This window comes from Athene cunicularia (genome assembly GCF_003259725.1).
Source record: "Athene cunicularia isolate RWA chromosome 13 unlocalized genomic scaffold, athCun1 chr13_part1, whole genome shotgun sequence".
NCBI classification, from domain to species: Eukaryota; Metazoa; Chordata; class Aves; order Strigiformes; family Strigidae; genus Athene; species Athene cunicularia.
Window position 1 is genome coordinate 3,821,107 of NW_020799117.1, and position 11,563 is coordinate 3,832,669.

The window sequence follows — 11,563 nt, forward strand, 5'->3', positions numbered from 1 at the left end:
GGGGGGGGCATGGAGGGCTCCTGTGGGCTTGGCGCTCCCTCTCTGTGTTCTTCTGGCCCCAGTGTGCCGGGGAGCAGCTTTGCAGGCTGGATGGGGGGGAAAGCAGTTGCCAGCTACCCCCTTGGGAGGCTCCCTCAGGTTTACATCCTTGCGGGGTAGCGCTGATGCTTGAGTAAAGGAGCTGCGGGGACTGTTTGTGCTGCTCCTGCACCCCAGGATGAAGCAGGGCTCTGGCTTACACTGCAAATGTTCAACCTCTGAGGAAGGTAAATTCTGCTGGTGAGCAGTTGGGGCTGGCTGGTGCGTGCTCGGACCGTACTTCAATGGCTGAATTTTTCAATCTCGAAGCACAAATGTATGGTCTGAGTATAAGGGAGGTGGGACTGAACGGCCGCTTGTGGCTTTGCAGTCTGTTGGGGAAAACAAAGACAAACCTTAGGGCTGCTGCCAAATCTAGGTGGAGGAGGTACCTGCATACATCTATTTAAATGTTTTAGCAAAGATGTTTCAGACTGAAGGAAAGTGGTTGATAAGTTTGTGTGTGGCAGTTACCTTCTGACACAGCATTCCCCTTTATCAGGGACAGCAAGAGATGCTCCTCCTGTTTCTGGGAACTTAACAAACCTGCCTGGAGATGCAGTGTAACAGGCTTGGGAAAATCAGCTGAGCGTCTTTTTTCTTTTTTTTTTTTTTTCCTCTTCATGGTTTCAGTTCCTGTTTCCAAGAGTTGTTTTGTTTGAAGCGTAGATTTGGGGTTAAAGGGAACACACATATCGAACAGAACTGTTCTTTTTTTCTAGTTTCCCATGCTAGCAAGTGGAAGAAAAAAAAAAAATTACAAATGGTTTCCTCTGTGCCCAGTTTTTGCTGGTGGTTTTGGTCTGGCAGATGAACCCAGAGTGAAGATTCACTTGTACAGGCTATACCCGGCGAGGTGTGAGTCACTGCATCTGGGCAACTGGAGCCGTGCACAACATTCCCAGCGGAGCATTAACCACCTCTTGTGCAACTCTATCGATATTTTTCCAGGAAATATATTGTCCAGAGGTTGCTAAATAAGCGTAAAACTGTTCTTGAAATCTGTTGGCGTGTTGAAATCAAGTCTCCTCAAGGAAAAACTACTGGTTTTGTTAAAATGTGACTTTGGAAAGGAGAGGGGCAGCTTGGCTAGCCCATGGGCCAGGGGGAAAGGAGAGGGGCAGCTTGACTAGCCCATATGCCAGGGTTTGCCTGGAGATCGGGTTCAGATGCTCAGCCTGAAGCAGCACCTTGTGGTCCATATCCCCAGAGGTTTAATTTCTTAAATACTCTTTCTCAAGCTTTTTACTAATAGGCATCTGAAGCTTGGAGCTCCATCCTTGTGCAGAATAGGAAAATACTTTGAAATCTAACAGCTTTGAAACTTCAGCTCTGCCAGGGTATTATCACAGTAAATAAATATATAGTATATGTGCATATACATAGTTGTTTTTTTTTTTTTCTGTCTGAACTGGAGGAAGCCCTTGAGCTGAGGCCAGGCATTGCCTTAATTATACAGCGTAAGATCACAGTTGGGGGATTTGTGCTGATCTCGGCAGCAGCCTGGTGTGAAGGCACCTCTGCACAGTTGGGAGCAGCCAGGAAGGAATGTGGTGCTGTTTGGGGAACACCAGGAGGTTTTAATGCATTTAAATTCTAGCTGCCTTTACCCTTCTTATCCGTTACTTTTTTTAGTTGGAGAGCAGCGTAGGAGCCTTGCTGGATGCAAAGTCCCTCTCTCTGGGCTAAGGCAGAAACTATTTAACGTAACACTAGACTAGAGGCTATAGGTACATGGCACCTTCTTTATGTCACAAGGTTCCTCAGTGTTTGGGTAAAGTCCAAATTTTAAAATGAGAAAGGGAAGGAAATTGGACTGGAGTAATGTATTCTGACTCCAGTGTCATCAAGATGCCTTATCTCTAAATCAGCTTCTCTGTTACGGTGTTTTTCCCTAAACCAATTCAACCACCAAAAAAAAGTGGCTGCAGTTCCCCGATGGCTCAAGGATATTTAAGAGCAATTGTCAACTTTTATTTATTTTTTTTAAATATATTTTTATTACTTTTTTCATTTGTCTTAGAAAGAAATATGAAATCTGCATGCAACCTTCTAAATATTTCAAACATTTAAATAGCATATGATAATTTAGCAGTACAGTACATTATACAGAAAGATAATATAGGGAGACTTCCTATAGTATATTTACAAATGAAAAGGTAGTTTTGTTATTTTAAAAAGAGGAATGCACTGCTTAACATTGAAGTATTACATTCAAAATAATGAATATGTTGTATTGTGACTAAAACATATATAGGTATTTATATGTTTGCCCTATCATATTTTTCATAAAAAGGTACCTTTAAAGGCTTTTTTTTTGTCGTTGCTACAAATCTAGGAAATCATACACAATAGTCTTGATGCTTAAAATGTCTCAGTACTGAAGTCACAAACTTTCTGTAAGAACTTCAGGTGGGAAGAAAAAAAAAAAGTAACCAACCCAACATTTTCTTAGTAATAAAAATGACCTAGAAATGCTTTCTAATGTGTGAAATGTTAAATGGGAGATACGGTACTGCTTCACCTTGCAGCAAGACCTCAAGTCCATTAAAGAAGAGGTACCCAGGTGATATTCATAATCATTTGACAACGTGCTGAGGGACCTCACTTCTGCAGCTACAGCCATGGCATCTCGGTGGCATCTTCCCCAGCAAACTCGTCTTTGGTCCCTGCTTTGCCTGACTAAGGTGGAGGCTGCAAACATGACAACCAACCACAGCACCGAAGCTTTCCCACTGTGGAAGGGGGAGGGACACGGCTGTACAACACCTTTACAAACGTTACTGTTTGTCTAATGAGCTTATAAAGCTCAATTTGCAATCATAGTGAAGTATGAATGAATAACGATTAAAAAAAAAAACAAAACAAAACAACCAACCCAAACCAAAACAAACCCAAACTCCAAAACAACCTCTTTAAAATGAAAAGCATGAGCTTTCCCAATCCCGGTACAGAGCAGACGGGTATGAAATCTGAAGTGCAAGAGATGCTTGTGAAATCTGGAAGCCTTTTGCACGCGGCTATAAAATGTAAAAACTGACCCTTGGTAAAAAGTGCTTTATAATAATATAGAATTTGTGTCTTATGTCTGTGAGAGAGAAAGAATCTTCTGCAGAGTCCAGTCCTATGCCAGCCAAGGGAGTCTGCTCCATTCCTCACGCCGATTCCTCTTATTCTTCATAAACCCTAAACAGAAGGAAAGCCAACAGCAAGATGTTTAAACTATGAACAAAACAACTCCCTTCCAAACAGTAATAATAAAAAAACCTATAAACATAAAATAAAAAACAAACAGATTTTTAGCCTTTGCTTAAATAAATTGAAAAGAAAGTTACTGACTTCAGTGGTCACTGGGTTATTATCCATAAGGCATCTGGGAGGAGGGATGGACTTTGCCACTACCACATCTTGCAGGTGTGTGGGGAGTAACAGGCTCTGCCATGATTATCAGGATACATAAAATGAAAAAATCTACACCTACTAATGCACTTTAACTACTGGAAAAAATCAAAAAAATGATGAAGTATATCATGAGTGTGTGTAGCTAATAAATTCACAATAGCTGTTATATTTGGAATAATATTAGACTTTTTTTTTGTTTGTTTGTTTACAATCTGAGAAGACCACTTGACAGTTTTGGTGGTGGCTTTTTTTTTTTTTTTTAATCCTAGTTGTATAGGCTCTCTGGGAGAAAGCAATCTTCCACGGCATGGGGAAAACTAGAGACAATATTGTTTGGGGGAAGAGATTCATGTGTGTATGAAATTTGACTTGAAATTCCCTGTCTCTTCCTGGGGAGCAGTGCCGCAGGTTTGGTGTAGCTGGCACTGAAGGCTCAAATTATTTATTATGAGGGCTTGGTTTAAATCAGGCTCTCTTGTGTCTGAAATATTCACTCAGTGCTGTTCAGCTGCAGATCGCTCGGCTGCCCTGTTTCCCAGTGGTGGGGACCTGCCGGGTGCGATGCAGGGCTGGCACGGCGGGGCCAAGGTAAAACACGCTGCATCCCTTCTGCGTGCCCCAGGCTGGCAGCCAAAGTGTTGGAAATGCTGGGCTCACCGTCCTTCCTCATCTCCCTGGTAGCAGGGACAGTCTCCCACCCCTAGCTGGACTGTGAGAAAGCCTCGAGCTGACCCTTATTTTGGGCTGTGGAGGAGACAGGAGCTAGTTTGCAGTGTGCAGACCCTGGCCCTTGCAGCCTTGCTTGGGACATCCCTCCTCTCAGCCCACTCAGGAAAACGCTGCAGGTTTCCTGACTGCTCAGGCCTGGGGCTGAGCATCCTTCATCATCTTAATGACTGCCTTATCAAGAAAAAAACAAAAAAAAAAAAAAGGGAAGGGTGTAAACCTGTGGTTACGCAAAAGCCAGGGCTTCCCCCCCATGCTCTGTTTATGAAACAGCCACAGGGAGCTGCCAGGGGGTTGGGGAGGTGGCTGGGGGTCAGCACCCACCACAGCTCGCCCTTGGCATTGTCCGTGCCACCGGGCACCGTGGAGCTGTGCTGGAGCTCACGGGCACCCTTGGGCCTGCTGAGAGATGGGGCTTGTTGCTCGCTGGCCTCATTTGAGCTCAGATTTGGGGAGCAGATTTCCCATCAGCAGAGGATCAGGATTTGGTGGGACTGTACTGCGTGTGGGGGCTCTTGGTCATGGCTGGAAAAGTGGTAGGAGTTGGGCAGCTCCCCTTAATTACAGATCAGGACATCACCACTGACCATCAGCCATCAGGAATTCATGTTTCTCGTTCTCTCTCTTCCATCTATGACCGATGGCTTGCAAAAAAAAATAAATTCTCTTTGCAAGGGAGAAAATGACAGAGATTCTTACCAGCAAGTTACTGTTTTTCTGGGAATGACACACTAGTTAAAATTGGCAAATATCTGTGTCATCAGATATTGATGATTTTGAGGTGGTGGGATTAAAGTCTGTGACAGGGCACTCTCTTCCCAGCTCTGCTGACTGGTTTTCTTGTAACTGTGTAAAAGTAATTTAGTTTTTTGTCTTGGCTTTTTACCCGTAGAAGGGAAGTGAGTGTTATGTAAATAACTGGGAACATCGGCTGATGAATAGTTTAACAGAAAATAATTGCTATTTATAGTGGAACAGCCTAATCCCAAAATAGAAGTGAGGGCTGCAGGTGGCAGGAAAGAAATAACATCAAGAACATCCATTTATAACTGTAATTTTGGTAATGAAATACATCCTTCTTGCTGGATAGAGCATTTGCAGCGTGTGCATTTTCCTGGCCTCTCTATGTCTGAAGGCTGCTGATTGCCCGACTTACCGCCAAGATTTTCCCCCTCACCTGTTGAGCAAAATTCATCCTTACCTGCCTTTCTCTTTCCATACTCTGTACCACTTCAGCAGCCTCACTGTGTTTTGGCGTTTGGGGTTTAAGCAGTGCTGCTGCTCTCCTCTCACCCGCGTCCACAGAGTCACGCTGCAAGGCAAGCGAGCACACGTTATGGCAGCCATGGGAAATACTGGTCTGTTCCCACTCCAGGTAAATGCCAAAATGGGTCAGGGGGCTCTTGTCCAGGTGGGCAGCAAAAGGGTTTTCCTGGCTTGTGTTTTATGGTGGATACTTGAGTTTATTGTAAGAATATTGGAGCAGATCTTCAGCTGTTACCAGTCAGTGCGGTGCAATATTGTCCACCATTATACGAGGTTGTACCAGATGAAGACTTACCCACTGTTTTTAATCAGTGGGTTTGTTCTGCCCGACTGTTAGATATTGTCTTTTGGGCTTAATAGCTGATTTAATTAAGACTTATTCAGGCAACCACAAGGTCTTTGCATGAGGAGATGCTTCCCTTACACTCAACAATACTGCATCCAAGAGAAAATTATTTTTCCTTTTTTTTTTTTTTTTTTTTTTTTAGTACTTGCATGTGGCAGAGTGCCTGTGTACCCAACAGACTAGCTCTGAGCCCCAGCGTGCAGTCCTGGGGGCTTCAGCCCCCTCTGATCACAGGCTGATCCCATTCTCCTTGCCAGCAGCAGCAGCTTGGTCTCCCCTTAATTGTCAGGACAAAGCGTGTTGGGGGGCCAAACGTGGCAAAAGTCTTCCCATAGTTTTGGGTTTCCTCCTGGAGGATTTAGTGAAGCCACAGCTGAGGTGACACCAGAGACCTAGAGCTGCTTCCCAAGAGGTTGGCTTTGCAGAAACATCAAGGGTGCTGTTACTTCTCAGGGCTCAAAATCAAGCAGGTCTTTCACATTTTCCTTATTAATTTTGTGACTTTAAAAAAACCCAACCAAATCAACACAGTTTTTATTGGAATTATTCATTTTCTAGAAATACCATCCACAGCAGGGAAACACAGTTTAACTAAAATATGATCATGGAATTATTTAAACGCTGCCAGAAACACGAGTGAAATGATGGCAGAAAATCAGAAACGTCTGTGCAATACCGACGGGCTGCTTTTGTGGATTGGTTCGGAAAGGAGTTGTTTATCTTCTAACACAAGGAAAAGTGCCAAGTAAACTTCCTCAGCTGGTGGCCCCTGGCGCAGAGGGGATGTGCCTGACTGGAAGTGACACACCGCATGTTGCCTGCGTGGGCTCAGTAAAGGGTCTCACCACGTTTCTTATTTCAGTGTTACACAAGGTGTTTCAATAGTTCTTCCCATTCAGTTAACCACCTTCTCTGCCCCACCTCCACCGGGCGTGAGCTGAAGTCACAAAAAAGATACGGTGGAATTTTCGGGCTGTTTTCTGGGAAGCGGTGGAAGGTCTCCAAGAGCTTCTCTGGCTGCAGACCTTGGAAAGGGAAGGGTCCACTGAAACCCGTGGACTGTCTCTGCTCTAAGGGTGCTCTGAGCCAACCCCTCTGGGCACCAGCGTGTGTGTGAGAAGGGGAGTTTTCCCACAGCTTTGAATGGGAGTGGAACCAAACCTTCACTGAAGGCACAAGGCATACAAATTTTAAGGGACTTGAGGTCAGCATGAAGTTTCTCCATCCAGCAAACACTTTTTTGGCTCTGCCATTTGCACTGACGGATGCCAGACCTTGGCTTGAGTTTCTCCTTTGACAGGCCCAGGGAAGGTATTTCCAGAAAGTGATGGACAAGCTGAATTGCAGGAGGAGAGGAGCAGGAGCGCTTCTAAAAATTATCAAGCCCTATGTTTGCAACCGAAGCAGAGAAGGACAATTCTGTATTTAATACACCCTGAAGTCTAAGGAGGAGGAGCTGCATGGTTTGCTTCTCAGGTGAACAACCAGGGCTTTTCTCAGGCCGGGATGTGTTGCTTTGACACCACATGTAGGTTTTCTGCTTTGATGCTGGAGGCTGGACAGCATAGGAGATGTTCCCAAGGCAGTCCCGTGGTCCTCTGTGGCTCCTAGGCGGTCCCTGGTGCTTGGGCACAGGGTTGGGTGGTAACGTTTTTGGGGCACCCTGAGGTGACCTGGCCCTGCTCTTGGGGATGCTGGTCCAGCAGACATGGGGGGATGTGCCTAAGAAGAGGTGCTGTGGGAGCTGATACCCTGAGTGAGGAGCTGTCTGGATGGGCTGCAAGAAGATGTTGAGAGGGATAAAGAAGAGACCGAAGCACCAGAACTTACACCTCTGGTGGGATTTGAGATGTGAGCTTGCTCCAAGGGTGTGTGCTGAGCTGTCCCTTAGCTGCCCAGGGCTCAGTGGCTGGAACCTTCACCCGCGGTGTCCGAAATCCTCCCCGGTACATCTATGCCTCCAGGGCTGGGATGAGCACCCCTGGGTCAGTTTGTGACCCCCAGCACCTCATGCCCCCACATATCATCTGCGGGGATGGGGGGGATGCACCTCTGCCCCCAAACACCCTGTCCCCAGGGCCACAAGGGTCCTGGCTCTGGTCCTTTCATCCCAGGCTGGTGCAGGGACTGCCTCCACCTCGGCTGTCCCTTGAGAACAGCTCCCAGCAGCGCCTGGTTCCCATCAGCTGTTCTCACCCCATCACATCTCCCCTCTTTGGGATGGGGCAATACGTGGAAGGGGGTTGGATCCTTTCAGGCAGAAAGAGTTAAACCTCCATCCTGTTTTCTGCTGCTTTTCCTCATTCTGGGAGACAGATACACCCACAATTACTGCTAGATGTACCATGAATCTTGATAAGTTTTGACTAGACTGAGGACTCGGCTTAACTGTCTCTTACCCTGTACCACAGCTCTGCTGGGGGGCTTTTGATCAAAGATTAAATTCCTTCCTAAACTGCACCCCCATACCATCTACTTCTCTGCCAAACATCATTTATATCATGCTTCTGTTTATGAAAAGATACAAGAAATTTTGAAGAGGGCAGGAGGGGACCCAGCTTCGACAACTCGTTTTAGATGATCACTGCAGCAACAAAAACTCAGTGGCAGGAATTTAGCTCTTCTGTGCCTTGTCCAGAGACTCCCGGATCAATTGGTTCTCAGAATATTAATTTCAGTTTGCTTTCAGTGCTGCCTCCAGACTGCATTAGGGTAGCTGGACAGGCAGTGACGGCAGCGGGTCAGCCCTGCCTGCCCTGCAGGCAGCAGCCGTGATGGGAGAGCGATGGGACAGCTCTGTCCCTGCTCTGTCCCCACAGCAAAACCCAGGCAACCCTCCCAGCTTGAATTGTGTTGCTCGGCATCTGCATTTCTATCCAGCTGGGAAAGCAACCGCTCGTGCACGGCGTTCCTGACTTTCTGATTGGAAGTGAAATGTTGCATTCATGAGATTTATTTTATACCCTCCAGCCACCAGCTGCTTTCGGGTAAATACCTGGAGTGGGATGTGAAGAGTTAGTGCTCTACACCCCTCGGTTTGCTATTGAAAAGTCAAAGCAAGCAAAGTAAAGCTGCAAGGAACTGATTCAGGCAGTGATGCTCTGCAAGCATTTTTCTGTTCAGGTCACCATCAGCTGATTAAGGCTTCAGAGAGGTGGGTCTGGTGTTCCCTGAGCTACGTATTGCTCACAGTGATGCTGATGTAAATCTGGAGGAAGCCTAAGGAACCTTGGCTCTCCATTCCTCCTCCATATGCCCTCCGCCGAGTTTGGAGAGCTGTTTCTGCATGGGCAGGATCAGGCTCCTGTGGTATCTCCTTGTTTGTGCCAGTCGGATGGGCAGGATTTGGCCCTGTGGGCGTTACAGAGTGCCAGAGGTGGTACATGGCTTGGCAGGACGGGATTCAGATCCTGCTGTTAAAGCACCTTTCTAAGATTAAGCAAATGGCAAATCAGTCCTTGGCGTTCTGGGGATGTGTCGGCTCTTGGGACCCTTTTTCCTCCTCTTAGGTGGCAGAGGGGCTCGGTACCGTCTTCTCGGCTGATCTGCCCTTGTGGTCCTTATCCAGCCCCCACGTGCTGGTTGGATGGTGCTTTGTCGGGGGAGTTTTAAGATATCCAAACCAGCACAGAAACAAACCCACAATCCACCAGTATTTAAAATCTATTAAAAAAAACCCCTCCTTTTGAGCCAGTCACCAGAGATGTCAGAAATCCCTGTACCTGCCTCAGTTCAGCGAGTCACTACATCACTTTGAGATTTCCTGGCAGCGTTGGTCGCAGCTTGCAGTGAGACGGGGAGGAAAGCGCTTCCTCACATGCTAGGTAATCCCATCGAATGCAAGGGGGTGGCTCTGGTACAACGCAGGCGAAAATCTGACTCTGGTTGGGATAACTCTTCCTTGCAGAAACCACCATGGACCAAACTCTGCTCACGTTCTTATTCTGCATGCCCAGAATAACTTCGGTAAATAGTTCTGGATTTTACATCAGGCAGCTTGGAGTAGGGTTTGTCCCTATCTTCATTTGAACTAACGATTATCCTTTTATCACTACCCGGTCTGTAAATATTTCTTTGAGCAATAAAAAAAAAAAGGTGTTGAAAAATAATAGTTGGGTTTCGGTCAGAACTGCACATTTTATTGCATCTGATAGAGCAAACGGCTATTCCCAGAAATTTGCATGCCAGGGCATGAGAAAAACAAAGAACAAAGAAGGAACTTGCAGTGTAAGGTAAAGCAATTCAGCTGATAGGGAAACAGAAAGCAAGAAATGAAGGAAAACTTACATAATCATCTCTTCCACGCAAAACGGGTACCTCGGTTTTATTTCCAGCTTCCGTACGTTAGAGAATCTTATTTTAGGACCCTTCCTTGAACACTTGCACTTTACGCCTACAAGAGAAAGCATTTTCTCATGTGCCTGCAAAAGCCTCCTGCATACCAAGCGTCCCTTCCCCGCCAGCCTCTGTGCGCACACAAACTTCGCTTCGGTCTCTCGAGCCTCAGTGGGAAAAGCTGAATTTTGTAACGCTGTTGAGCATTACAGTAATATTTTCTTTGCTATATCCCAGGAAAATGTAATGACTCTCTGGGAAATATGGTTTAGAGCACTATATAGGTTCTGAAACTTAGTGAATATGGGAGCTTTTTTTTTTTTTTTTAAAAAAAAAGTGCACCTGCTGTGTTTAAATGTATTTAATAAAAAGGAAATGAAAGACTAAACTCGCTTTGAACTGAGCAAGCAGACGCACATCTCTGCTACTTTCTCATTCACTCCCATCTCTCTTGGACTTTGTAGGACTTTGTCATTTCTCCTCGCGCGGATGCTGTGGTGCATTCACAGCCAGACAAAAGCTGAGGGTTTGGTTTTGTGTTTTTTTTTTTTGTTTGTTTTTTTTGTTATTATTTTTTTTTTAAACCATCACTTCTGTGCACAGCAGAAAATGCGCACTGGCACGCTCGGTGGAATTTGTGCCACCACACCAGACCCAGCCCTGCTCTATTTTCTCTACGAAAACCGCTCTCAGTTTCGAAGGAGATATTTGAGCTGTATTCCTGAATAAGGGAGCACACGGCGCGACCTCCCACACTGTGAGCCGGGGCTATTTGTCTTGCGAGGAAGACAACTTCGTCGCGCGTGTTTTACCTCTACTTCCACCTTTAAAAAAACCCTCGCAGCTACTTCACCCCGCAGATACAATAACACCTCTTTTTCCTAACTCGCGGGGGACAGCTAAACCCATCTCGAGGGCTAGCGAGAAGCGAATAAAAATTACTGGGAAAGAGGTTTACGTGGGAATAAGCAGAATAAACCACCTTACCTTCCGCGCTGGCGAAGCACATGGCGATGAACAGCAGAAGCAAAGCTGCTGTCAGGAGCTTCATGGTGAGGCAGCGAGGTACCTAAAGAGACGCTGGGGATTTTCAGGGGTTTGCTCGCTTCGGGCTCGTCCCCCCGATTCCCCTTGTCCCCGGGGCTGGGTGTCACCGGGGAGAGGCCAGCGAAGAGCGGAGCTGCCGCCTGCGCTCTGCCTGCTGCCGCCTGCGCGCTGCCTGCGCTCTGCCGCTTTCCTCCCCTTGTCCTCTTTTAAAACAGCTCCCGCTGCCCTTGCTCCCGGCTCATTTATATGCAGAGCAACTCCACGGCTCCCTCCGCTTCCTCAGCCCCGCCGGGGAGGGAGGGGACCGGCACCCTGCGGCCGCTCCTGCCCCGGGGGGACCGGCACCCCCCCTCCCTCCCCTTT

The 11,563-nt window shown here is 46.7% G+C and overlaps 1 protein-coding gene across 1 annotated transcript; it reads right to left on the bottom strand.

Annotated features, from left to right (window-relative positions):
• Nucleotides 1–2,400: 2,400 nt before the first annotated feature.
• On the bottom strand, nt 2,401–11,482 carry CXCL14 (C-X-C motif chemokine ligand 14). Its single transcript, XM_026858422.1, has 4 exons — nt 11,141–11,482; nt 10,106–10,211; nt 5,408–5,518; nt 2,401–3,264 (listed from the first exon to the last, which is right to left on the bottom strand). The coding sequence occupies exons 1-4, from the start codon at nt 11,202–11,204 to the stop codon at nt 3,249–3,251; spliced, it is 297 nt and encodes a 98-aa protein (XP_026714223.1). The 5' UTR covers nt 11,205–11,482; the 3' UTR covers nt 2,401–3,248.
• Nucleotides 11,483–11,563: the final 81 nt, after the last annotated feature.